Here is a 27,631-nt window from a genome sequence, read left to right as displayed (position 1 = left end):
GGCGAATTCATGTCAATGTATGGTAAAACCAACAAATATAATATTGCAAAATAAAAATAAAAAAATAAAATCTTAATAAAGAAGTTACAATAAAATAATTCTTTTGAAATTTAATACTTCAAAATTAAATTTATTCTGTTTATTATCTTTATTCATAGTAGAGCTAAAGATAATAGAATAGTTGATTCTAAAGAAGAGATGAACCTCTAAACAATTAATTAATTAACCTCAATTTTCATAATTCTCTTATTATTTGCATAGTTAATGAGCAGAATTTGATTATAGGTCATTAACAGTTATTAATAAGTGAAACTGTGTTAGAAATACTACTTGGGTTTGTATTTCAGACACTCAAGAAACAAAGATCAGTCATGAAATGTTAATGACAATATTCAAAGCATTAGGCATTAAAGTAACATTTAGCTTTCAGGCTTCACACATTTCTGAGAGGATAATTCATGAATTTGCTAACTGGTCTCACCCTGCATGAATATAGGGCACATATAAGTATAAATGAGTATATAAGCTAAACTTTTATTAGTCTCAGATTTCCATTTAAATTACAGTATTGAGAACTAGTCTATTATACTCACATATAAGTCATCAATATGATTTTATTCCTAGACATCAGACCTATTTCTTGCAAAATGCTAGGTTCCACAACTTAAATTCTTTCAAAGAAAGATGACAGATGGTTTTCAATTAATTTTTACATTTATTTTTATTTGCAATAGGCAGCATAGGTTATGTAATTTAGAACTATTCTAACCTTTCAACTCTTTAGTTAATTCAATTTACAATTTTTCTAAAAATGCAATTGCCTCCAGTTAAAGATTTTAAAACTCTGGACTGCTATTTTTAAACAACTTACTTATCTAGTGATGAATAATCACTGAAGACCATTTAATGGCTTTAATTTCAAAGACATACTATATATGATGTTTCCAGTGATTTGGTTATGCTTTTACAAAAAACTGTGCAGGCCTCTATATTAGACCAGTGAGTGAGATTTGAGATAAATGAAAAGATAAATGAATTATTTTATGATCATCTGTTCAATTACAAACTGATGCAGAACATTCTATAGTACATCTTTTGCTCTTACTCCCACTTTGTTCACTTTTCTCTTAGACTGCTGGGCTGCTCTCTCTCTCTCTATCTGGCTTTCATATGAGTACTCTTGCTCTGTCTCAGGGTCTCTTCCTGTTTCCTCTTTCCTCTTTTAAGATGCTGACTGATGGAATGCTGTGAGAGTATGTCCACAAGTGGGCTCAGAGTAAAATGTAAATACTGTATTACCTGTTTTATACTTTATAAATTCTCTGGGCATGTATCTGCTAGTGGTTACATTAAATATGGTTTTCTTCGCTTTTCTGGGTTCTAAAAAAGTTTCCCACACATTCTTTATAATAGTTGATATATGACAATGTTAAGTGACAAAAAGATGGATTGTTGAACTTGCAAAGATGTATAATCTCAATCAATGGAAAAGAACAGTGTTTATCCTAATGCAAGAGACCCAGGTTTGATCCCTGGGTCTGGAAGATCCCCTGGAGAAGGAAATGGCAACCCACTCCAGTATCCTTGTCTGAAGAATTCCTTGGACAGAGGAGCCTGGCAGGCTACAGCCCATGGGGTCATAAAGAGTTGGACATGACTGAGCAATTAACACTCCTTACTTACAGCTCTGGGCACATAGTAAGCACTTAACAAAGGAGTTGTTGCTATAAATAAGCTTAAAATTTGAGAAAAAAAGTCCCTTGTCAAGCCATGTGTCTTGATTACAGTAATTAGAGCACTTCGTGTATTCTCTCCTCACCATCCTATTCCATTATCAGTAACATATCTCAGAATCTATGCTGGTCCTCTTCATAAACTGGCTTTTATTCAGTTTTCTGTATACATAAACTATATTACACTGAAATGCTGAAGAAAGATTTTGGCGTCAAAAGGTAGCTTAAATCTCCCACTTTTCATTTACTGACAGTGACATTTTTTAAAAAATCACTTAACCTTTTCTTGTCTTTGTAAAATGGGAATAATAAATCTCATTTCCTAGAAATGGATGTGAATTAAATATAATGCTATGTATAAATTATAATAAATGTTAATCAGTCTTTTAGAGATGCATTTCCCTCTGCTTTCAGAAAATACAAAGTACCAGAAGCCACACAATTCAGGGAATGTATAGTAATCCTGTGCCCATTAAAAATATTCACTCCAAGGGGTTAGCCTTCTCAGTGTGATTAAGTTTTTTTTTTTTTAATGAAACATATACTGACAATGATAGCATTTCAATGAGATTGTACAAAATTTGAAAATATTGTGTTATTACCTTGACATTTAAGGAATATGTAATTATTCTCTGCATTTGTCATACTGTTGTTTTTTAGTGGCTGAGAAGGAAATGGCAACCCACTCCAGTGTTCTTGCCTGGAGAATCCCAGGGACGGGGGAGCTGGGTGGGCTTCCGTCTATGGGGTCACACAGAGTCGGATACGACTGAAGTGACAGCAGCAGTAGCAGCAGCAGCAGAGTCGTATTTGACTCTTCCTAACCCCATAGACTATAGCCCACCACGCTCCTCTGTCAATGGGATTTTTCCAGCCAAAAACACTGGAGTGGGTTGCCATTTCCTTCTTCAGGGGATCTTCCCAACCCAGCGATCAAATCTGTGCCCACTGCATCTGCAGGTGGATGCTTTACTTCTGAACCAGTGGGGAAGCCTGAATGGCCATGTATCAATTCTTAAATTGAATGAGCAATCATCTTCAAGTGTTAATGAATGTTCTACTATCTCCACTGAGGATTTTATTTTAGATATATGTATTTTGTTAGAAAATAAGTTAAAACACCATAAAATTCTTGTAAAATTCTTAAGTAATACAACTTACTTTTTGAAGGAACTCGGAGATTGGCAAGGACCACTTCCAGGGAATCAGCTTGAACTCGAAGTACGTAGCTTGTCCTTGTTTCATAATCCAGAGGGGCATTCACGTAGATTACTCCTGTGATGTTATTGATTCCAAACTTATCTAGAATCAAAATACAATTCCTTGGTCACTGTCTTCCTACTATAGGGGAAAATAATTCTCTTTAAAAATCACTGTCATTGTAAAAACATATATAATAAGAGTAACACATCAAAGTGACAAAATTAAGGCTTTGGGAAACTGTTTCAGCTTTAGAAATTATCAACATCAGTGTTTCCCTAAAGGCATGATTTGAAATTCTGTTTTTTTGTGTGATTCACCTGGAAACTGATGTTTCTCTGGTCAATTAAGTCTGTGAAACAATGTATACTGCATTCCTCACAATAGATATGCATTATCTTCTACCATAGCAAATGCTTCCAGAAATCTTGTTTTAAAGAAATCCACTTAACTTTGTTTAAGCAAGTATTTTATGATTCTGTTGGATTATTACACTTTTATGATTTAATATATCTTATTATCCTGCAGATTTAGTGTTCTGCTAACACAAGGAAACAAACGTAAGTTAATATGTTAGTTATTTTAAAAATATTATTTATTATTTTAAATATCTTAAAATATTTGGCCCTGAAGTTTATTTTTAGAATAAATTTGATCATACATATTTGAGTGATGAGCAGAGCACACTGGCAAACTTTATAGTATCCTACCTCTTTCACTCTTTTTCCTCACTTTGCTTTTCTCTACAGCATTTATAACTGCCTAAATATTATATATTCATTAGCTTAATCATTGTTATTGTCTAGCTCCTCTTATTGGATTGTTAAAGTCTACAATGATGATGATGATATGTGTACTCAGTTGTGTCCAACTCTACAACCCCATGGACTGCAGCTCACCACGCTCTTCTGTCCATGGAATTTTCTGGGCAAGAATACTGGAGTGGGTTGCCATTTTCTTCTCCAGGGGATTTTCCCAACCCAGGGATCAAAACTCTGGCTCCTGCTGCATCTCCTGCATTGCAGACAGATTCTTTACCACTAAGACTATTTTGTTCACTTCTTTCTCCTTAATTGCTGGAAGGCACTGAGTACATGATAAATGCTCAATAGGATTAGTACACTAAATTGACAAGCAAATGAATTGAATGTAAAAATAATCATTGTGGTGGAGTGACGGTAATAAGTAGAACCACCTGTCTATATTCAAGGAAGAGAAAAATAAAATCACAGAGAAAAATCGTAAGAACAAATTGAGAAAACCATAGCTTCAGTCAGATGTAAGTTTAAGGCAAAAGGAAAGTCAGTAATATTTAGGGAGGAAGCATAACAGCACAGGTGAAACAAAGAAAGTCAATAAGAAAAGTGCAATAGGGGCAATAACTTTTAGTAATGGTTGGTCACTGAAATACTTTTATTTATTAAAGTTGAAAACAACCTTCATAATTTCCGTGTAAACTGCTTTACAATATTAACATCTCCTAATTTAATATTGAAATACATGTGTTTATGAAACATATATTAGCTTTTTTTTTTTAAACCACCTACAACATTCCAGGCCATTTAACTCATAAAAGGAAAACCAGAGGACAACTAACTGTGGGTAATTGGGGATAAAATAATCAATATGCTAATATAAAACTGAGTCACAAAATTATTCCCATAGGCTAGCAAGCACATCTGTTCTCTGTGAAAAGTGATTGGTAGATAAAATCAAACTATTTATTTACTTCCAACTGTTGATTATGTTTGCTTTACTGAGGAATCACACAAAAGGCACATGACTTTTATCATGCATGTGGCTCTTTGGTCATCCACAGTTATTTTTGTTCCTAAAATATCTTCAGGATTAGCTAAGGTATGACATGGGTTAAGGGTTATAGATGGCACAGAACAGTGGTAAGAGACTACTATAGGCAATGATTATGACCAAAAGCTGAAAGTACATATGATTTAATTTTGAATAAATGTCATTAAATATCCCTAAATCAGGGGGAGGTGAAGGTTTTCAGCACTGGATATTGAGTATTCCCTAGCAGAAATTAATAGCCTTTGTCAATATAACTGGATTTTTAATCAAATTTAATACATAATTACATTTAAGTTAGACACATCTTACTAGAAAGATAAACAGTAATGAAATCTGAAATTTATTCCAAATCTAAGTTTATTGTTTTATGATGAAAAGTGTTAGTCACTCAGTTGTGTTCAACTCTGTGCAACCCCATGGACTGTAGCTTACCAGGCTTCTCTGTCCATGGAATTCTTTAGGCAAGAATGCTGGAATGGGTTGCCATTTGACTAACATATACTCACCCTCTTCATTTCCTGCAACAATGGAGTATACAATGCTCTGATTGATGGCTGCAGCAGAAATTACACCCACCATAGTCCCTCTGGTTGCAAGTTCACTTACTGGAGGAGGTCTGCAGGGTGTAAGAGAAGATAATTTATTTTTATTGTCCATTTCCTCATGATGGAGCTTTGTATTTAATAATAGAATATGTTAATTTTGTGTTTGTTATTATTTGAATAGTACTATTTTTGAACTTTTCAACAAAATACCACATTCAGACCCTAGGCCTAACAAACTGTGTTCAAAATAATGCAAATGTTCTTCATTAAGAATGTCTTGTCATCTGTACATTACTGCTTCAGCATCTCCAAAAAACTGTTTAATTTTGCTTGTCTCTGAAAAAAACTTCTGAAAAGAATGCAATAGGTAGATACAACTTATTATCTCAAGTTGCTGAAGAAAAATATGGCTTTTATGTTGGTAATATTAGCATATTTAAGCAAACAACCTTCAGTTTCTTTCTAGTCTATATCCTTGCTCTACTATAAAACTGTAACTGTCCTAAAAGTATTTGAATGGATAACATTATAAAATTAATATTTCTTTTGACTTCACTTATTTTACTTAACTTTAACCATATTATGCCCCTCATACAGTGATACTTAATTTTATTTAAAACATTTTATTGAACTATAGTTGATTTACAATGTTATGTTAACTTCTGCTACGTGTAAAAGTAACTCATTATACATATATACTCTTTTTCATGTTATTTTCCATTAGAATTTATTACAGGATATGGAATATAGTTCTCTGTGTTTTATAGTAGGACCTTGTTCTTTATTAATTCTGTAGATAGTAATTTGCATGATACTTAACTTTAAAAATATGTTTTCAACAACATACTATCTCATATTCTAAAACTCCATTTTATTTTACAACATTGGTCACTGCAACTGGGCTATTAGAACTTTATCTTCATAAACCAATGAAAATAATCTCACTCTTATAATTCACAGATACTTATATCATCCAGCTTCAACAGATTTAGAAAATTCTTAAACATAAAGTTCTGAATCTTGTTATAGTCCAATCAATCTGTCTAAGCCATCTGACTTCTGTAAAATTTAGCCTCTTTTCTCAAACTAATAAGATAAATCCTACTGTCACTCTTTCATGTGGCCTTTTATCTTTCAGTACTTACTCTTTCAATATTATCCTTCATTTTTATCACCATCTTCTGAGTTCTTCTAATCTAGATTACATTACACAACTATATATTGTACTTAATGAAGCCTTTGATAACAAATTCTGAGCTACCAATATAGTATTAAAAATTAATTATGTACAATCCTTCATAAACATAGTCCAAAATATTATGTTATTTGCCACTGTACTACGTATACTTGACAGACTAAAATTACCTAAATGTAAAGTGACCTATCTTACAAATAACTGCTAGAGGACCTAGTGGTGGTCCACATCTCTACTGCATGTCAATAACTATTTCTTGATAAAATGTAAGAACTAATCTGCATAATTTTAATAAAATTATCCATTTATTTACTTGTTCAATTTTACTTCTCTGTATATTTTCTGTCTTCTTTTTTAATAGCATTCAGGTATAGTTTTGGATAACCATATCTCCTTAATTATTAGTCTAATTGTTTTGGGTAGAACTGACTGACTCAATGGACATGAATTTGAGAAAACTCCGGGAGTTCGTGATGGACAGGGAAGCCTGGCATCCTGCAGTCCATGAGGTTGCAAAGAGTTGGACAGGACTGAGCTACTGAACTGAACTGACCAAATCCCCAGGATATATGCATAGACACATTACCCAGCTCTGGCTAGTGAGGGCATTTTATGTTTATTGCTCATGTTCATGTGTGACAAATGTCTCACGCAAACCCAATGAAAGTCTTGACCAAGAATGTTACTGTAACCAATAAAACATACACACAAAAAATGTTTTGTTGTTGTCAGCTAGAATTTTAATGTTTGTCCCTATACGAAGGTTCTTGTTAATAATACCAACACAAATGGAATAAATAAAGGTTGAAAATATATCCAATACACTTTGATTAGTATTCTAAATGCTGTTATACTTGAAGCTGGGTAAACTCATCATTTCAGTTATTATTTGTAAAACAAAATTCTCCTGCATTTCTCCTTATATCTAGTGTATCAGTTCCTTGAAATCAAGAGTTCCAAATAATTTAGAAAAAATGTTTAGATAAAAAAAGGATACATTCACCCAAGTAGGCACTTTTAAAGAAAGTTATCTGAGATAACACAATTTTATTTTATAAGCAATTCATCTAGACATTGTCACAGTGTCACTTCAGTGAAATAAGGGTGACTTTTGTAAACTTGAACCTAAAATGACAGTTGTCTACCACAAAAATGTAAGGCACTTAGAAAAGTGACACTAAGATTATTTTGATGGACTAATTTTATTATGAATAGAAATTTTCTGTATGATATTTTAGATCATAAACAGACATTGAGACTAATTGCTGTTTGCCACGTTGGCTTGAGGTTGACCTCAGTGATTGTGAAATCATTAAACCTGGAAAGGATTAAAATTAGAGAGCTATGGAAACATAGGATGAACCTCCATAATCTTCCACCTTGGTAGTCCTACCGTCATGTATCCCTTTCTCTTTGTTGGAGGGTCAGACTGTGACTTGTCTCTAATAAACATAACACAGCAAAGAAGATGGGATGGTCACTTCAGTGATTATATTACATAAGATTAGAACTTTTCATTCTTGCTAGTAGACTCTGAAAACCTCCCTTGCTGGATTTAATGAAGCGAGTGGCCATGTGAGATGGTGAGTACTGACCAATAATCAGCAAGCAACTGAGACCCTCACTCAAACATCCATGTGGAACTGAATCCAATCAACAAAAGCATGAGCGTGTAGGTAAACCGTTCTCTTGTTAAGCCTCAGTGAGATTCTAGCCCCAGACAACATCCTGACTAAAACCTGTGTGAGAATGTGAAATAGAGGACACAGATAACACATTCCTGACCTACAGAAACTTAAAGATGCTAAATGTGTTGTTTTAATTCATTACATTTTTTTCAAGAATTGAAAATCTTTTTTTATGTATAACAAAAGCTCCAAATGATAACAACAGTCCACTTTATAGACACGTCAGATTAAAAGGAACTCCCCTATATGTGCCCAAGAAGTAAAGATAAAAATATTTGTGCAAAATTCTACTAGCAAAACATTACATAAATATTTAATATCCATCACAAGAAAAATCAATACACTGTGGCATACTCTCATGGTAGAACTTACAGAGCAGTGGAAATTAATAAAATGAAGCTACATACATTAACATGAATAAAGCAAAAAAAAAAAAAAACTGTTGAGTATAAAAAATAAAAGTTCCAGCAGGTTGTATACAGTATGATAACATTTATATAAAAGTTAAAACATGCTACTAATATTATATATTGCTTAAGGATTTATACATATGTTGTAGAAGTACAAAATTGTGATTGAGATTATGAATACCAAATCTAGTGCAGTAATTTTCAAAGGAACAACAGATCACAATAGCAGAACGTTAACAGTCTGCAAACATAGCATGGTAGGTAATTACATGGATATTTTTATATTACAAATTTCAGAATAGAAAAATGTTATTCAACTTAGTGATTTAAAATACATGTGTGTTAAAATGAGGTCACACTTGCAAAACCTCTGGATGAAAGTAAAAAGTGTTCTGAAATTAAGTGTTCATGATCAAGGGTACGATGGAAACCTGTTTTCTTGATCTACTTGATTCTCTCTGGGATGGAGGCAGGGCCAATTTGAAGCTCAGTGCATCAGGGTTCAGACATTCTGGATCAACATGATCAATGTCCATCCTTGACTCAATTCCAAAGGTCAGAGAGAAGGAACATAGGAGGGTGTATGGAAGGGAGCGTGTTCGTGATGAGGGTGGGAAAGCAGAGTGAAGGGTGGGGCATCTTGAGTCATCTCTAGTACTTATAGCTTCTTTCCACTTGAGCCCCTTGCACAAGGAGGGAGGCAGTGTATCACAGAGTATGCAGGACCTGTTACAGTTTCCACCACCTGTGGAAGTAAGTGACTATGAAACTGATCACCAGTACCACTTTGAAGCCCAGGAGGAAAGCCATAAAGATAAAGGCAGGCATCTCTGTACCTGTGCTCCCAGTGGGTTTGTATATGTCCTGCATTGCTGTGGACAATATGAGGCTGGCCTGGATGGGAGGCTGGGTCTCATGGTGCACCTTACAGGTAAGTACATGTTCAGACTCCTGCACTGAGACATTCAAAAAATGTAAGCTTTCCAAGGTGTACGTCCCATCACTATTCTGCTTGGACAGGGGTTGCACAGCTCCCTTGAACATGTGGCAGTTCTCCAACCAGCTGAGATGCATATTCTGTGGATAGAATCTCTATACATGTCAGGTAACTGTACCCCATCCAAGGAGTGTGAAGACGGACACAGTCACTGTAGAGGGGACTGTCACAGCCCAGAGAAAGCAGAAAATTACCATAGGAAGTTCACCATGGGAACCAGCAAGCTCCCTAAAGATAGGGGTCCTCTGCCCAGGGCCTGCCACAGAGGAGCTAGGTATTGGTTAACAAATACATGTGTAAGTAAGTGCATGAGTGAATGCATGCTTGGATGGAAGCAATGAATGATGAAGCCATCTTAATCCTTCCTTTCTTTTCTACTGTGGATATTCAATAGAAAAAGATGAACCTGAATTTCATTTAAGAACCTCTGAATCAGCTGACTTACTCTATAACTTGATGAAGATTCCTAACCTTTAATCTTTTTTTAAATTTTTTTTTAATTGAAGGATAATTGCTTTATAGAATTTTATTGTTTTCTGTCAAATCTCAACATGAATCAGCCATAGTTACCCTCCCTTTTGAACCTCCCTCCCATCTCACTCTCCATCCACTCCTCTAGGTTGATACAGAGCCCCTGTTTGAGTTTCCTGAGCCATATAGCAAATTCCTATGGGCTATCTACTTTACATATGGTAATGTAAGTTTCTGTGTTACTCATTCCATGCATCTCACCCTCTTCTCCCCTCTCCCCATGTTCATAAGTCTATTCTCTATGTCTGTTTCTCCACTGATGCCCTGTAAATAAATTCTTCAGTACCATTTTTTTAGATTTCATATATGTGTAGAATATGATATTTATCTTTCTCTTTCTGACTAACTTCACTCTGTATAATAGGTTCTAGGTTCAGCCACCTCATTAGAACTGACTCAAATGCATTCCTTTTTATGGCTGAGTTATATTCCATTGTGTATATGTACCAATGGAGTTGTATGAGCATATGCACAATGAGTTGTATGAGCTGCTTGTATATTTTTGAAATTAATCCTTAGTAACTTGTTTCATACACTATTTTCTCCCATTCTGAGGGTTTTGTTTTCACCTTGCTTATAGTTTCCTTTGCTGTGCAAAAGCTTTTAAGTTTAATCAGGTCCCACTTGTTTACTTTTGTTTTTATTCCCTTTACTCTGGTTTTTCCTGTGGTCATGTATGGATGTGAGAGTTGGACTGTGAAGAAAGCTGATCGCCGAAGAACTGATGCTTTTGAACTGTGGTGTTGGAGAAGCCTCTTGAGAGTCCCTTGTACTGCAAGGAGATCCAACCAGTCCATTCTGGGGGAGATTGATCCTGGGTGTTCATTGGAAGGACTGATGCTAAAGCTGAAACTGCAATACTCTGGCTACCTCATGCGACGAGTTGACTCACTGTAAAAGACTCTGATGCTGGGAAATGTTGGGGGCGGGAGGAGAAGGGGACGACCGAGAATGAGATGGCTGGATGGCATCACCGACTCGATGGACATGTGTTTGAGTGAACTCCGGGAATTGGTGATGGACAGGGAGGCCTGGCATGCTGTGATTCATGGGGTCGCTGAGAGTCGGACACGACTGAGCGACTGAACTGAACTGAACTAGGAGGTAAATAATAGAGGATCTTGCTTTGATTTATGTCATCAAGTGTTCTGCCTATGATTTCCTCTAAGAGTTTTATAGTTTCTGGTTTTACATTTAGGTCTTTAATCCATTTGGGGTTTATCTTTGTGTGTGGTGTTAGGAAGTGTTCTAATTTCATTCTTTTTTAACTTGTAGCTGTCCAGTTTTCCTAGCACCATTTATTGAAGAGGCTGTCTTTTTCCCATTGTATATTCTTGCCCCCTTTGTCAACAATAAGGCACCTATAGGTTTGTGGGTTTATTTCTGGGATTTCTATCTTGTTCAGTTGGTCTATATTTCTGTTTTGTTGTGCCAGTACCATACTGTCCTGATGACTGTAGCTTTGATATATAATCTGAAGTCAGGAAGGTTGACACCTCCAGCTCCATTCTTCTTTCTCAAGACTGCTTTGGCTATTCAGGGTCTTTTGTGTTTCCATATGAATTTTGAATTTTTTTGTTCTAGTTCTGTGGAAAATGCCATTGGTAGTTTAATAGAGATCACATTGAATCTGTAGATTGCATTTGATAGTATAGTAATTTTCACAATATTGGTTCTTCCTACCCAGGAACTTGGAATATCTCTCCATCTGTTTCAGTTGTCTTTGATTTACTTCATTAGTGTCTTATAATTTTCTGTGTACAGTTCTTTTTGTCTTCTTAAGTAAGTTTATTCCTAGATATTTAATTATTTTTGTTGCAATGGTGAATGGGTTGATTCCTTAATTTCTCTTTCTAACTTTTCATTGTTTGTATATATAAATGCAAGTGATTTCTGTGTACTGATTTTGTATCTTGCAACTTTGCTAAATTCACTGATTACCTCTAGTAATTTTCTGATACTATCTTTAGGGTTTTCTATGTACAGTATCATGTCATCTACAAACAGTGAGAGATTCATTTCTTCTTTTCTGATGTGGATTCCTTTTATTTCTTTTTTTTTTTCTATGATTTCTGTAGCTAGGACATCTAGAATTATGTTGAATAATGATGGTCAAAGTGGATACCCTTGTCTTGTTTCTGAAAAGGGACAAGGGAAAGGGGTTAATGCTTTCAGTTTTTCACCACTGAGAATAATGTTTGCTGTAGGCTTATCATATATGGCCTTTACTATGTTGAAGTAGGTTCCTACTATGCCCATTTTTTGAAGAGTTTCAATCATAAATGGGTGTTGAATTTTGTCAAAGGCTTTTTCTGCATCTACTAAGATTATCATATAGTTTTATCTTTCAAAGTGTTAAAATGGTGCATCACATGGATCGATTTGCATATATTGAAGAATCCTTGCATTCCTGGAATAAACCCAACTTGATCATGGTGTATGAGCCTTTTGATGTGTTGTTGAATTCTGTTTACTAACATTTTGTTGAGGATTTTTGCATCTATGTTCATCAGTGATATTGGCCTGTAGGTTTCTTTTTTTATGTTGTCTTTGTCTAGTTTTGGTATCACGGTGGTGGTGGCCTGGTAGAATAAATTTGGAAGAGTTCCTTCCTCTGTAATTTTTTGAAAGAATTTTAGAAAGATAGGCATTAGCTCTTCTCTCAATGTTTAATAGAATTCTCCTGTGAAGCATCTGGTCCTGGGGTTTTGTTTCTTGGGAGATTTTTTGATCATGGCTTCAATTTCAGTGCTTGTAATGGGTTGTTCATAATTTCTATTTCTTCCTGCTTCCATCTTGAAAGATTGAACTTTTCTAAGAATCTGTCCATTTTTTCCAGGTTATCCATTTTATTGTTCATAATAGTCTCTTACAATCCTTTGTATTTTTGCATTGTCTATTGTAACCTTTGCTTTTTCATTTCTAGTTTTGTTGATTTGATTCAACTCTTTTTTTCTTCATGAGTCTGGCTAAAAGTTTGTCAATTTTGTTTACCTTCTCAAAGAACCAGCTTTTTCATGACACAGGATGCTCAGGGCTGGTGTACTGGGATGTTTCTTTCATTTCTTTTTCATTTATTTCTGCTTGGATCTTTATGATTTCTTTCCTGCTACTAATTTTGTTTGTTTGTTTGTTCTTCTTTTTCCAGTTGTTTTAGGTGTAAAGTTAGGTTGTCTATTCAACGTTTTTCTTGTTTCTTGAGGTAGGATTGTATTGCTATAAACTTCCCTCTTAGAACTCCTTTTGCTGCATCCCACAGGTTTTGAGTTGTCGTGTTTTCATTGTCATTTATTTCCAGAATTTTTTTTTATTTCCTTTTTTATTTCTTCAGTGACGTGTTGGTTATTTAGAAATGTGTTGTTTAATCTCCTTTTGTTTTTGTTTCTTACAGTTTTTTTTTATTCTTCTAATTGATATGTAGTCTCATGGCATTGTGGTTGGAAAAGATGCTTGATATGATTTCCATTTTCTTAAATTTAGGGAGGTTTTATTTGTGGTCCAAGATGTGGTCTATCCTAGAGAATGTTCCATGTGCACTTGAGAATAAGGTGTATTCTTCTGCATTTGGATGGAATGTCCTGAAGACATTGAGATCCATCTCATCTAATGTGTTATTTAAGACTTGTGTTTCCTTATTAATTTTCTGTCCTGATGATCTGTCCATTGGTGTGAGTGGGGTGTTAAAGTCTCATACTATTATTGTGTTACTGTCAATTTCTCCTTTTATCTCTGTTAGCGTTTGCCTTATGTATCATGGTGCTCCTATGTTAGGTGCATAGACATTTACAATTGTTATGTCTTCCTCTTGGATTGATCCCTTGACCGTTAGGTAGTGTCCTTACTTATCTCTTGTAATTGTCTTTAATTTAAGGTCTATTTTGGCTGATATGAGGATGGCTATTCCAGCTTTCGTTTCCCATTTGCATGGAATACGTTTTTGCATCCTCTCACTTTCATCCTATATGTGTCTTTAGGTCTGAGTGGCTTTCTTGTATACAGCATAAAAATGGGTTTTCTTTTTGTATCCACTCAGCCAGTCTGTGTCTTTTGGTTGGCACATTTAATGAGTTTACATTTAAATTAATTATTGATATATATGCTCCTATTGCCATTTTCTTAATTGTTTGGGGTTGATTTTGTATATCTTTTTCCTTCTGTTGTATTTGTTGATTATATAAGTCTGTTTAACATTTGTTCTAAAGCTGGTTTGGTGGTAATGAATTCTCTTTTGCTTGCCTGAAAAGATTTTTATTTCTCTATTAATTTTGAATCCTTGCTGGATACAGTAATCTTGGTTGTAGATTTTTCCCTTTCATTACTTTAAATATATCCTGCCATTCCCGTCTGGCCTGCAGAGTTTCTGCTGAAAGATCAAGTGTTAAGTGTATTGGGTTTCCCTGTATGTTACTTGTTGCTTCTCCGTTGCTGCATTTAACATTATTTCTTCACGTTTAGTCATTCTTAGTTTGATTTGTATGTGTTTTGTATTTTTCTAATTGGGTTTATTCTGTATGGGACTCTTTGTACTTCTTCAGTTCAGTTCAGTCGCCAGTTGTGTCTGACTCTTTGCGACCCCATGAGCACGCCAGGCCTCCCTGTCCATCACCAACTCCCAGAGTTCATTCAAACTCACCTCCATGGAGTTGGTGATGCCATCCAGCCATCTCATTCTCTGTCGTCCCCTTCTCCTCCTGCCCCCAAACCTTCCCAGCATCAGAGTCTTTTCCAGTGAGTCAACTCGTCGCATGAGGTGGCCAAAGTATTGAAGTTCCAGCTTTAGCATCAGTCCCCCCAATGAACACCCAGGATTGATCTCCTTTAGAATGGACTGGTTGGATCTCCTTGCAGTCCAAGGGACTCTCAAGAGTCTTCTCCAGCACCACAGTTCAAAAGCATCAATTCTTTGGCGATCAGCTTTCTTCACAGTCCAAATCTCATATCCATACATGACCACGGGAAAAACCATAGCCTTGACTAGATGGACCTTGGTTGGCAAAGTAATGTCTCTGCTTTTTAATATACTATCTAGGTTGGTCATAACTTTCCTTCCAAGGAGTAAGCATCTTTTAATTTCATGGCTGCAATCAGCATCCACAGTGATTTTGGAGCCCCCAAAAATAAAGTCTGACACTGTTTCCACTGTTTTCCCATCTATTTCCCATGAAGTGATGGGACCAGATGCCATGATCTTCGTTTTCCTAATGTTGAGCTTCAAGCCAACCTTTTCACTCTCCTCTTTCACTTTCATCAAGAGGCTTTTGAGTTCCTCTTCACTTTCTGCCATAAGGGTGGTGTCATCTGCATATCTGAGGTTATTGATATTTCTCCCAGCAATCTTGATTCCAGCTTGTGCTTCTTCCAGCCCAGCGTTCCTCATGATGTACTCTGCATATAAGTTAAATAAGCAGGGTGACAATATACAACCTTGACGTCCTCCTTTTCCTATTTGGAACCAGTCTTTGTTCCATGTCCAGTTCTAACTGTTGCTTCCTGACCTGCATACAGGTTTCTCAAGAGGCAGGTCAGGTGGTCTGGTATTCCCATCTGTTGAAGAATTTTCCAATTTATTGTGATCCACACAGTCAAAGGCTTTGGCATAGTCAATGAAGCAGAAATAGATGTTTTTCTGGAACTCTCTTGCTTTCTCCATGATCCAGCAGATATTGGCAACTTGATCTCTGGTGCCTCTGCCTTTTCTAAAACCTGCTTGAACATCTGGGAGTTCATGGTTCACATACTGCTGAAGCCTGGTTTGAAGAATTTTGAGCATGACTTTACTAGCGTGTGAGATGAGTGCAATTGTGTGGTAGTTTGAGCATTCTTTGGCATTGCCTTTCTTTGGGATTGGAATGAAGACTGACCTCTTCCAGTCCTGTGGCCACTGCTGAGTTTTCCAAATTTGCTGGCATATTGAGTGCAGCACTTTCACAGCATCATCTTTCAGGATTTGAAATAGCTAAAATTTAAATCTATCACCTCCACTAGCTTTGTTCGTAGTGATGTTTTCTAAGGCCCACTTGACTTCACATTCCAAGATGTCTGGCTCTAGGTGAGTGATCACATCATCGTGATTATCTTGGTCATGAATATCTTTTTTGTACAGTTCTTCTGTGTATTCTTGCCACCTCTTCTTAATATCTTCTGCTTCTGTTAGGTCCATACCATTTCTGTCCTTTATTGAGCCCATCTTTGCATGAAATGTTCCCTTGGTATCTCTAATTTTCTTGAAGATATCTCTTGTTTTTCGTATTCTGTTGTTTTCCTCTATTTCTTTGCATTGATTGCTGAAGAAGGCTTTCTTATCTCTCCTTGCTAGTCCCTGGAACATTGCATTCAGATGCTTATATCTTTCCTTTTCTTCTTTGCCTTTCACTTCTCTTCTTTTCACAAGTATTTGTAAGGCCTCCTCTGATAGCCATTTAGCTTTTTGGCATTTCTTTTCCATGGGGATGGTCTTGGTCCCTGTCTCCTGTACAATGTCACTAACCTCCGTCCATAGTTCATCAGGAACTCTATCAGGTCTAGTCCCTTAAGTCTATTTCTCACTTCCACTGTATAATCATAAGGGATTTGATTTAGGTCATATCTGAGTGGTCTAGTGGTTTTCCCTATTTTCTTCAATTTAAGTCTGAATTTGGCAATGAGGAGTTCATGATCTGAGCCACAGTCAGCTCCTGGTCTTGTTTTTGCTATCTGTATAGGCCTTCTCCATCTTTGGCTGCAAAGAATATAATCAATCTGATTTCGGTGTTGACCATCTGGTGATGTCCATGTGTAAAGTCTTCTCTTGTGTTGTTGGAAGAGGGTGTTTGCTATGACCAGTGTGTTCTCTTGGCAGAACTCTATTAGCCTTTACCCTGCTTCATTCTGTGCTCCAAGGCCAAATTTACCTGTTACTCCAGGTGTTTCTTGATTTGCTACTTTTGCACACCAGTCCCCTATAATTAAAATGACATTTTTTTGGGGTGTTAGTTCTAAAAGGTCTTGTAGGTCTTCATAGAACCGTTCAACTTTGGCTTCTTCAGCGTTACTGGTTGGGGCATAGGCTTGGATTACTGTAATATTGAATGGTTTGCCTTGGAAACAAACAGAAATCATTCTGTCGTTTTTAAGATTGCATCCAAGTACTGCATTTTGGACTCTTTTGTTGACCATTATGGCTATTTCATTTCTTCTAAGGGATTCCTTCCCACAGTAGTAGATATAATGGTCATCTGAGTTAAATTCACCCATTCCAGTCCATTTTAGTTCACTGATTCCTAGAATGTCTATGTTTACTCTTGTCATCTCCTGTTTGACTACTTCCAATTTGCCTTGATTCATGGACCCAAGATTCCAGGTTCCTATGCAATATTGCTCTTTACAGCACCGGACCTTGCTTCTATCACCAGTCACATTCACAACTGGGTATTGGTTTTGCTTTGGGTCCATCCCTTCATTCTTTCTAGAGTTATTTCTCCACTGATCTCCAGTAGTATACTGGGCACCTACCGACCTGGGGAATTCCTCATTCATTATCCTATCATTTTGCATTTTGATACTGTTCATGGGATTCTCAAGGCAAGAATACTGAAGTGGTTTTCCATTCCCTTCTCCAGTGGACCACATTCTGTCACTTGATTATTTCCTTTTCCATGTTGGGGAAATTTTCAACTATAATCTCTTCAACATTTTTCTCATACCCTTTCTTTTTCTCTTCTTCTTCTGGGACCCCTAATACTCGAATGTTGATGTGTTTGATATTGTCCCAGAGGTCTCTGTGACGATCCTCAGCTGTTTTCATTCTTTTTACTTTATACAATGCTTCAGAAGTTATTTCCATCATTTTATCTTCCAGCTCACTGATTCATTCTTCTGCTTCAGATATTCTGCTATTGATTCCTTCTAGAGTATTTCAATTTCAGTAATTGTGTTGCTTGTCTCTTTATGTTTTTTCTTTAATTTTTCTAGGTCTTTGTTAATTGATTCTTGTATTTTCTCCATTTTGTTTTCAAGGTTTTTGATCATCTTTACTATCATTATTCTTAATTCTTTTTCAGGTAGTTTGCCTATTTACTCTTCTTTTTATGTGGACTTCTGTGTTTATTGTTTGTTTCTTCATTTGTGTAGTATTTCGCGGCCTTTTCTTTTTTTTTTTTTTTTAACTTATTGTGTTTGAGGTCTCCTTTTCCCAGACTTCAAGGTTGAATTCTTTCTTCCTTTTGGTTTCTGCCCTCCTAAGGTTGGTCCAGTGGTTTTTATAAACTTCTTATGGGGTGGGATTTGTGCTGAGTTTTTGTTTGTTTGTTTTGTTTTTCCTCTGATGGGCAAGGCTGAGTGAAGTGGTAATCCTGTCTGCTGATGATTGGGTTTGTATTTTTGTTTGTTGTTTAACACACCTGCACAGGGTGCTACTGGTGGTTGGGTGATGCTGGGTCTTGTATTCAAGTGGTTTCCTTTGTGTGAGTTCTTACTATTTGATACTCCCTAGGGTTAGGTTAGTTAGTTAGTTAGGACTGAGAGACTTCACTTTCACTTTTCACGTTCATGCACTGGAGAAGGAAATGGCAACCCACTCCAGTGTTCTTGCTTGGAGAATCCCAAGGTTGGCAGAGCCTGGTGGGCTGACATCTATGGGGTCACACAGAGTCGGGCACGACTGAAGCGACTTAGCTTAGCAGATTTAGTTTTCTGGTAGACTAGGGTCTTGGACTCAATGCTCCCACTCCAAAGGCTCAGAGCTTCATCTCGAGTTTTCTGTGTTTCTATATATTCTTTTCCACTGGTCAGGTACTCCTGTATGCTCTCAGCTGGTGTTCTGTATGCACTTCTGTATATTTTAATTCATTACATTTGTAGTAGCATTGTTATAGTGCAATCGATAAGTAATACACATGGTTTGGATAAAAGAACAATTATTGTTGACTTACCATAGACAAATTTCATACAACTTGTTGATATAACATACATTTGTCATCATTCTCACATACTGAATTTCTTTTTGTGGAAATAGACACTGTTTACTTATCTATCTTGTTACTACATGAGGTAAGAACTAAATCTTATACTTTCCATAATTAATTTATAACTGGAACCTTATAAAGTACAAAAATATAAAATGTCTACAGTTAGTTTTCCCTTAGCTTTAACATTATAAAAAGTATCGTTTCCCATTACAAACTCTAAAAATAAAATATTTTATGCATAGTTTTGTACAATCAGAATGAAAATAATTAATACTAGGAAAAAGCTTCTGGTATAGTTTCAGAAGGAATTTAAATCTTATGTCCACCACTAAAAACATTTAAATTTCTATTTGTTAGTAAATGTTTAAAACAAATTTACTTCTAGACAAAATATCTCATTAACCTTTGTCTTAATTGTGTCAACACGCTTCTTTCTATCAGAATCAAAACATACTATAAAAATGCAGTTTTTTACTCGCTAGGATTAAAAGAACCTTTATAATAATGAGTTTTTTTTTAATTTATTTATTTTAATTGGAGGCTAATTACTTTACATTATTGTATTGGTTGTGCCATACATTGACATGAATCTGCCTCGGGTGTACGTGTATTCTCCATCTTGAACCCCTCTCCCACCTCCCTCCCCATCCCATCCCTCTGGTTCATCCCAGTACACCAGCCCCGAGCATCCTGTATCACGCATCGAACCAGTATTAGATCACAAAATTTCAACTCTTCTATTAATTGCCAGACAGAGGTCATTTTATTTTTGTTTTATGCCCTAGAAATTACCAGTTACATGATGGCACAAATTATATGCTCCCTTTGGAGTCACATACAACTTGAATATAAAATGTATCATGTGTTCATGATTAGTTGCTCAGTCCTGTCTGACCTTTTGCGACCTTGTGTACTGTACCCCACCAAGATAATATGAAATGTAGGAGTTGGTGTAAATCAGGATGCATAAAATCAGATGTCAGAAAAGATAAGAAAATAACAATATTGAATTAAATGGATATAAATTAAGGGGAGAAAGATGGGAACCTGAAATTCAAGAATTCTACTTTTTAAAACTAGATTTACTGCCAACATAATTGAGACAAAGCCTTCTAACTATAAAAGACACTTGAAACAGCTAGGGCTCAAAAGTGAAAATATACAGCTTTGCTGATGAAGCTAAAGAGTCAAAAGAGCAACTGGATGCCTGTTCCTCAGAAAATGGTTGTTGAGAGGATCCTAAAGGAAATGGTTCTATCTTAGATAGGCATACAAGTTGACCCTGAAGAGATTAATGGTTTTACATTTTTTAATATAAATTTATTTATTTTAATAAGTGGGTAATTAATTTACAATATTGTATTGGTTTTGCCATACATTAACATGAATCTGTCACCAGGGTACATGTATTCCCCATCCTGAACACCCCTACCCCCTCCCCATACCATCCCTCTAGGTCATCCCAGTGCACCAGCCCTGTATCATGAATCAAAACTGGACTGGTGATTCATTTCACAATGATAATATACATATTTCAATGCCATTCTCCCAATCATCCCACCCTTGCCCTCTCCCACAGAGTCCAAAAGACTGTTCTATACATCTGTGTCTCTTTTGCTCTTTTGCATATAAGGTTTTCACTACCATCTTTCTAAATTCCATATATGTATGTTAGTATACTGTATTGGTGTTTTTCTTTCTAGCTTACTTCTCACTGTGTAACAGGATCTAGTTTCATCCACCTCATTAGAACTGATTCATATGTATTCTTTTTAAAGGCTGAGTAATACTCCATTTTGTGTATGTACCACAGCTTTCTTATCCATTCATGTGCTGATGGACATCTAGGTTGCTTCCATGTCCTGGCTATTATAAACAGTGCTGCGATGAACATTGGGGTATACATGTCTCTTTCAATTCTGGTGTCCTTGGTGTGTATGCCCAGGAGTGCAATTGCTGGATTGAATGGCAGTTCTATTTCCAGTTTTTTAAGGAATCTCCACACTGTTCTCCATAGTGGCTGTACTAGTTTGCATTCCCACCAACAGTGTAAGAGGGTTCCCTTCTCTCCACACCTTCTCCAGCATTCATTGCTTGTAGATTTTTGGATAGCAGCCATTCTGACTGGTGTGAAATGGTACCTCATTGTGGTTTTGATTTGCATTTCTCTGATTATGAGGGATGTTGAGCATCTTTTCATGTGTTTGTTGGCCATCTGTATGTCTTCTTTGGAGAAATGTCTGTTTAGTTCTTTGGCCCATTTTTTGATTGGGTCATTTATTTTTCTGGAGTTGAGCTACAGGTGTTGCTTGTATATTTTTGAGATTAAATCTTTGTCAGTTGTTTCATTTGCTATTATTTTCTCCCATTCTGAAGGCTGTCTTTTCACCTTGCTTATAGTTTCATTTGCTGTGCAGAAGCTTTTAATTTTAATTAGGTCCCATTTGTTTATTTTTGCTTTTATTTCCAATATTCTGGGAGGTGGGTCATAGAGGATCCTGCTGTGATTTATGTCAGAGAGTGTTTTGCCTATATTCTCCTCTAGGAGTTTTATAGTTTCTGGTCTTACGTTTAGATCTTTAACCCATTTTGAGTTTATTTTTGTGTATGGTGTTAGAGAGTGTTCTAGTTTCATTCTTTTACAAGTGGTTGACCAGTTTTCCCAGCACCACTTGTTAGAGATTGTCTTTTCTCTATTGTATATTCTTGCCTCCTTTGTCAAAGATAAGCTGTCTATAGGTGCGTGGATTTATCTCTGGGCTTTCTATTTTGTTCCATTGATCTATATTTCTGTCATTGTGCTAGTACCATACTGTCTTGATGACTGTGGCTTTGTAGTAGAGCCTGAAGTCAGGCAGGTTGATTCCTCCAGTTCCATTCTTCTTTCTCAAGATTGCTTTGGCTATTCGAGAAATGTCTTAAGGAAGGGCCTTCAGTAAAAGTATTTTTTTTTTTTTTTTAGAAAGCTTGATCTGAATCAAGCTTCATATCCACATATGCTGACATTTTCCTGTTGAGAACACTGGGTACTATTTTTTCCTCAAGTGCAACACTTCGGTAGTTTACATCAGGTTTTTCTTTTCTTTTTTTTTTTCTTCTTGCCACTGTATACAACATGTGGTATCTTAGTTGCCAGACCAGAGACTGAATCCCTGCCAACCATAGTGGAAGCACAGAGTCTTAACTACTGAACTGGACCACCAGGGAAGGGTTTCATTCTTTATGTTGTACAGTTCTGTGGGTTTGGACAGAGGTAAAAAGTCATATATCCACCATTATATTATCATACAGAATAGTTTCAATGACTAAAAATCTGTTCCTTATTTGTCTATCCCCCTTGTTGATGTTCAGTTGCTAAGTCATGTCCTACTCTTTGCCACCCCATGGACTGCAGGACATCAGGCTTTCCTGTCCTCTAATATCTCTTGAAGTTCGTTCAAATTCAGTCCACTGAATCAGTGATTCTATCTAACCATCTTATCCTCTGCCACCCTCTTCTCTTTTTGCCTTCAACCTTTCCCGGCATCAGGATCTCTTTCAATAAGTCACTTCTTTGCATCAGGTAGCCAAAGTATTGGAGCTTCAGCTTCATTTGAAACACAGTGCTTCCAGTGAATATTCAGGGTTGGTTTCCTTTAGATTTGATGGTTTGATCTTCTTGCAGTTCCAGAGACTCTCAAGAGTCTTCTTCAGCACTATATTTCAAAAGCATCAATTCTTAAGCACTCAGCCTTCTTTATGGTCCAACTTTCACATCTGTATATGACTACTGGGAAAATCAAAGCTTTGACTATGTGGACCTTTGTCAGAAAAGCGATTTCTCTGTTTTTTAACGCAGCTTAATTTCCTTCCAAGGAGCAAGCGTCTTTTAATTTCATGACTGCAGCCACCATTTGCAGTGATTTGGAGCCCAAGAAAATAAAATATGCCACTGTTTCTACTTTTTCCACTTCTACTTCCAGTGAACAATGGGACTGGATGACATGATTTTATTTGTTTTTTAATGCTGAGTTTTAAGCCAGTTTTTTCACTCTCCTCCTTCATTGTCATAAAAAGGCTCTTTAGTTCTTCTTCAATTTCTGTCATTAGTGCAGTGTCATCTGTACATCTGAGATTCTTGACATTTCTCCCAAGAATCTTCATTCCAGCTAGTGATTCATCCAGCCCAGGATTTTACATGATGTACTCTGCAAATAGGTTAAATAAACAGGGTGATAATACACATCCTTGATGGACTCCTTTCCCAATTTTAAGCTGGTCCATTGTTTCATGTCCAGTTCTAACTGTTGCTTTTTGGTCCATATACAGATTTCTAAGGAGACAGGTAAGGTGGTCTAGTATTTTCATCTCTTTAAGAAATTTTCCACAGTTAGTTTTGATCTACACAGTCAGAGGCTTTACTGTAGTCAATGAAGCAGAGTAGATGTTTTTTTGGAACTCCTTCAACAAATGTTGGCTATTTGATCTCTGTCTCCTCTGACTCTTCAAAAACCAGCTTATGCACCTGGAAATTATCAGTTCACAGATTCCTGAAGCCTCGCTTGAAAGATTTTGAGCATTACCCTGCTAGAATATGAAAATGAGTGCAATCGTACGGTAGTCTGAACAGTCTTTGGCATTGCCCTTTTTTGGGATTAGAATGAAAACTGACATTTTCCTGTCCTGAGACCAATGCTATGTATTCCAAATTTGCTCACAGGTTGAGTGAAGCATTTTAGCAACATCATCTTTTATGATTTGAAATAGCTTAGCTGGAATTCCATCACCTCCACTAGCTTTGTTCATAGTAATGCTTCCTAAGGCCCACTAGACTTCACACTCCAGAATGCCTGGCATTAGATGAGTGACTGAACCAGGCAGTCTATTTTCCTTGGGGCCTTAGAGTCAGATACAACTGAGCACACATGCATCCTATAAGATAACTGCATCAGAAACTGGCTTAATTTGGAAAATATAGATTATACTAAATCTCCCAATTAAATATATTAAAAAATCTGAGTCATCTGAATAATGACAATACTAAAATAACAGAATGTATAGTTTCCAAATGTTAACTCCAAATTTTACAGTAAAAATATAGATAAAACAATTATTCTACAATTTAAAATTTACTTTTATTGTTAGTTTCAAGAAGTGACAATAAAAGTAAATGTTATATGTCTTACATAAAGCTCCTAATTATTTTAAATGCTGTGCAGTTTAGGATATAAAAGTGTTTGTAAATAGATACTATAAAATTTCACTGGGATTCAATCTGGCTCTATTGCTTTCTTTCTACTGAGAGACAAATTAATTTATTTTGACATGTTTGAATTCAATATATTTGCAAATCAGTGCCAATTAAGGAACTGCTTTTATATCTTCTATAAGGGAATTTAATGAAAATGGGAAGAAAAAAAATACCCACCAGAACTCCTATTATTTGTAACCTGGAGTAATTGTATCAGGGTAACCTAATTTTACATATTTAACTGAGAAAACCAGTTAAAAAAAGACATGAATCAAGACAGAGATGCCAGCTTTACCAGAGTTCTTAAGATGGACTGTAAATAAGAAAATGGATAAAAGACCAATGGTTAGAAATTTTTTTTTAAAATCTTTTCTGAAAGGTGCTTTCTATTATTAGGAGTTTTGCTTCTATTCAGATCCACAAAGTGTCCCCATTTGGAAGACAAGAAAACTGAGGTCCTGTGTAGTAAACACTTTCATTTATAAAAGGCCCCCAGCGGATTCAAATGGGAGTGGCTTGAATATCATGTCTTTGGGGAAGAAGGGGCTTTGTCCCTGCCACCTTCCTCTTTCTTTTTCTTCCCACACTCTGCTCACCAGGCTTTAGTCTTAGTCCTACAGCAATGAATGTCCTTTCATGAGCTAGAATTAAGCTGAGAAAACTCTTCTTTGATTCTAGTATCTCTGAGTTTAAATTCTGACTCTTATATTTACTACTTACGTGACCCTGGAAAAATTCTTAGTTTCTCTAATCTTAGTTTTTATCTATGAAATAGACACATTAATTATATCAAAAGATTATTGAGTTTACTAAAAGATATGTACAAAAAGTTTTCCTTACACTTTGAATATAATAGGTACTTCATAAATTATAGACATTGTTAGTACTTTATTTTATAAGCTATGCTTCTGAAAGTTTACTTTCAATATTGTAATGATATATAGCTTTGTCTCATAGACAGCAGAAACAATAAAAATAAACTGGAATATGTGTAATTATTAATATCTATCTTGGCTAACATTGTTCACTTCAGTTGCTCAATCGTGTCTGATTCTTTGTGACCCCATGAACCACAGCACGCCAGGCTCCCCTGTCCATCACCAACTCCCAGAGTTCACCCAAACCCATGTTCATCAAGTCAGTGATGCCATCCAGCCATCTCATCCTTAGTCATCCCCTTCTCCTCCTGCCCTCAATCTTTCCCAGAATCAGGGTCTTTTCAAATGAGTTAGCTCTTTGCATCATGTGGCCAAAGTATTGGAGTTTAAGTTTTAGCATCAGTCCTTCCAATGAACACCCAGGACTGATCTCCTTTAGGATGGACTGGTTGGATTTCCTTTCAGTCCAAGGGACTCTCAAGAGTCTTCTCCAACACCACAATTCAAAAGCATCAATTCTTCGGTGCTCAGCTTTCTTCACTGTCCAACTCTCACATTCATACATGACCATTGGAGAAACCATAGCCTTGACTAGATGAACCTTTGTTGGCAAAGTAATGTTTCTGCTTTTCAATATGCTGTCTAGGTTGGTCATAATTTTCCTTCCAAGGGGTAAGCATCTTTTAATTTCATGGCTGCAGTCAGCATCTGCAGTGATTTTGGAGACCAAAAAAATAAAGTCAGCCACTGTTTCAACTGTTTCCCCATCTATTTGCCATGAAGTGATGGGACCGGATGCCATGATCTTAGTTTTCTGAATGTTGAGCTTTAAGCCAACATTTTTCACTCTCCTCCAGAGGTTCTTTAGTTCTTCTTCACTTTCTGCCATAAGGGTGGTGTCATCTGCATATCTGAAGTTATTGTTATTTCTCCCAGCAATCTTGATTCCAGCTTGTGCTTCCTCCAGCCCAGCGTTTCTCATGATGTACTCCTCATATAAGTTAAATAAGCAAGTTAAATTACCCCCGGGAGGTCTAGGCCTGGGTCCAGGCCTGCCACCCCAAGAGTGGTGAGGAAGTGGTGGCCCTGGTGGAGGATTGGCACCAAGAAGCCCGGGCCATGGGGCAGTGGGTGAGGCAAAGAGCCTGTTCTCTAAGGAGCAGGCCTGGGAGGTAGTGGGGCTGCTACCAGGTGGATAATTGCCAAAACCACAGTAGTAATGTTATCATTTGTCTAATTAATTGAAACTAATCCATGCCATGTAGGGCCACCCAAGACGGACAGGTCCTGGTGGAGAGGTCTGACAAAATGTGGTCCACTGGAGAAGGGAATGGCAAACCACTTCAGTATTCTTGCCTTGAGAACCCCATGAACAGTATGAAAAGGCAAAAAGGTAGGACACTGAAAGATGAACTCCCCAGGTTGGTAGGTGCCCAATATGCTACTGGAGATCAGTGGAGAAATAACTCCAGAAAGAATGAAGGAATGGAGCCAAAGCAAAAGCAACACCCAGTTGTGAATGGGACTGTTGATGGATGCAGGGTCTGATGCTGTAAAGAGCAATACTGCATAGAAACCTGGGATGTTAGGTCCATGAATCAAGGCACATTGGAAGTGGTCAAACAGGAGATGGCAAGAGTGAACATCAACATTCTAGGAATCAGTGAACTAAGATGGACTGGAATAAGTGAATTTAACTTAGATGACCATTATATTTACTACTGTGGGCAGGAATCCCTTAGAAGAAATAGAGTAGCCATCACAGTCAACAAAAGAGTCCGAAATGCAATACTTGGATGCAATCTCAAAAACGACAGAATGATCTCTTTTCATTTCCAAGGCAAACCATTCAGTATCACGGTAATCCAAGTCTATGCCCTGACCAGTAATGCTGAAGAACTTTGAACAATTCTATGAAGACCTACAAGACGTTCTAGAACTAACACCAAAAATAGATGTCCTTTTCATTATAGGGTACTGGAATCCAAAAGTAGGAAGTCAAGAAACATCTGGAGTAACAGGCAAATTTGGCCTTGGAGTACAGAATGAAGCAAGGCAAAGGCTAATAGAGTTCTGCCAAGAGAACACACTGGTCATAGCAAATACCCTCTTCCAACAACACAAGAGAAGACTTTACACATGGACATCACCAGATGGTCAACACTGAAATCAGATTGACTCTATTCTTTGCAGCCAAAGATGGAGAAGCTCTATACAGTCAGCATAAACAAGACCGGGAGCTGACTGTGGCTCAGATCATGAACTCCTTATTGCCAAATTCAGACTGAAATTGAAAAAAGTGGAGAAAACCACTAGACCATGCAGGTATGACCTAAATTAAATCAGTTATGACTATACAGTGGAAGTTGGAAATAGATTTAAGGGCTAATATTTTAGATGATGTTTTATGCATTCTGATTATCCCTTTTAAGTTCTTAGTCACACACCAATTTTACATCTAAATTGGGGA

General features: G+C 36.6%; 1 protein-coding gene across 16 annotated transcripts in view; it reads right to left on the bottom strand.

Annotated features, from left to right (window-relative positions):
• Window positions 1–27,631, bottom strand: part of PCDH15 (protocadherin related 15) — an 870,688-nt gene that overhangs the window by 145,925 nt on the left and 697,132 nt on the right. For all 16 annotated transcript variants that reach the window (XM_088842500.1, XM_088842496.1, XM_088842498.1 and 13 more), the window contains 2 exons: window positions 5,249–5,358; window positions 2,895–3,035 (listed from right to left, as the gene is read on the bottom strand). In XM_088842500.1, the coding sequence (XP_088698626.1) occupies window positions 2,895–3,035; window positions 5,249–5,358 (251 nt within the window). The remainder of the gene's footprint in view (window positions 1–2,894; window positions 3,036–5,248; window positions 5,359–27,631) is intronic.

The sequence above is a fragment of the Moschus berezovskii genome, chromosome 12 (genome assembly GCF_049115385.1).
Source record: "Moschus berezovskii isolate FMDL1 chromosome 12, NW_MosBer_1.0, whole genome shotgun sequence".
NCBI lineage: Eukaryota > Metazoa > Chordata > Mammalia > Artiodactyla > Moschidae > Moschus > Moschus berezovskii.
The sequence above is the reverse complement of the archived record's forward strand: the minus strand, read 5'-3'. Positions and strand labels throughout refer to the sequence as shown.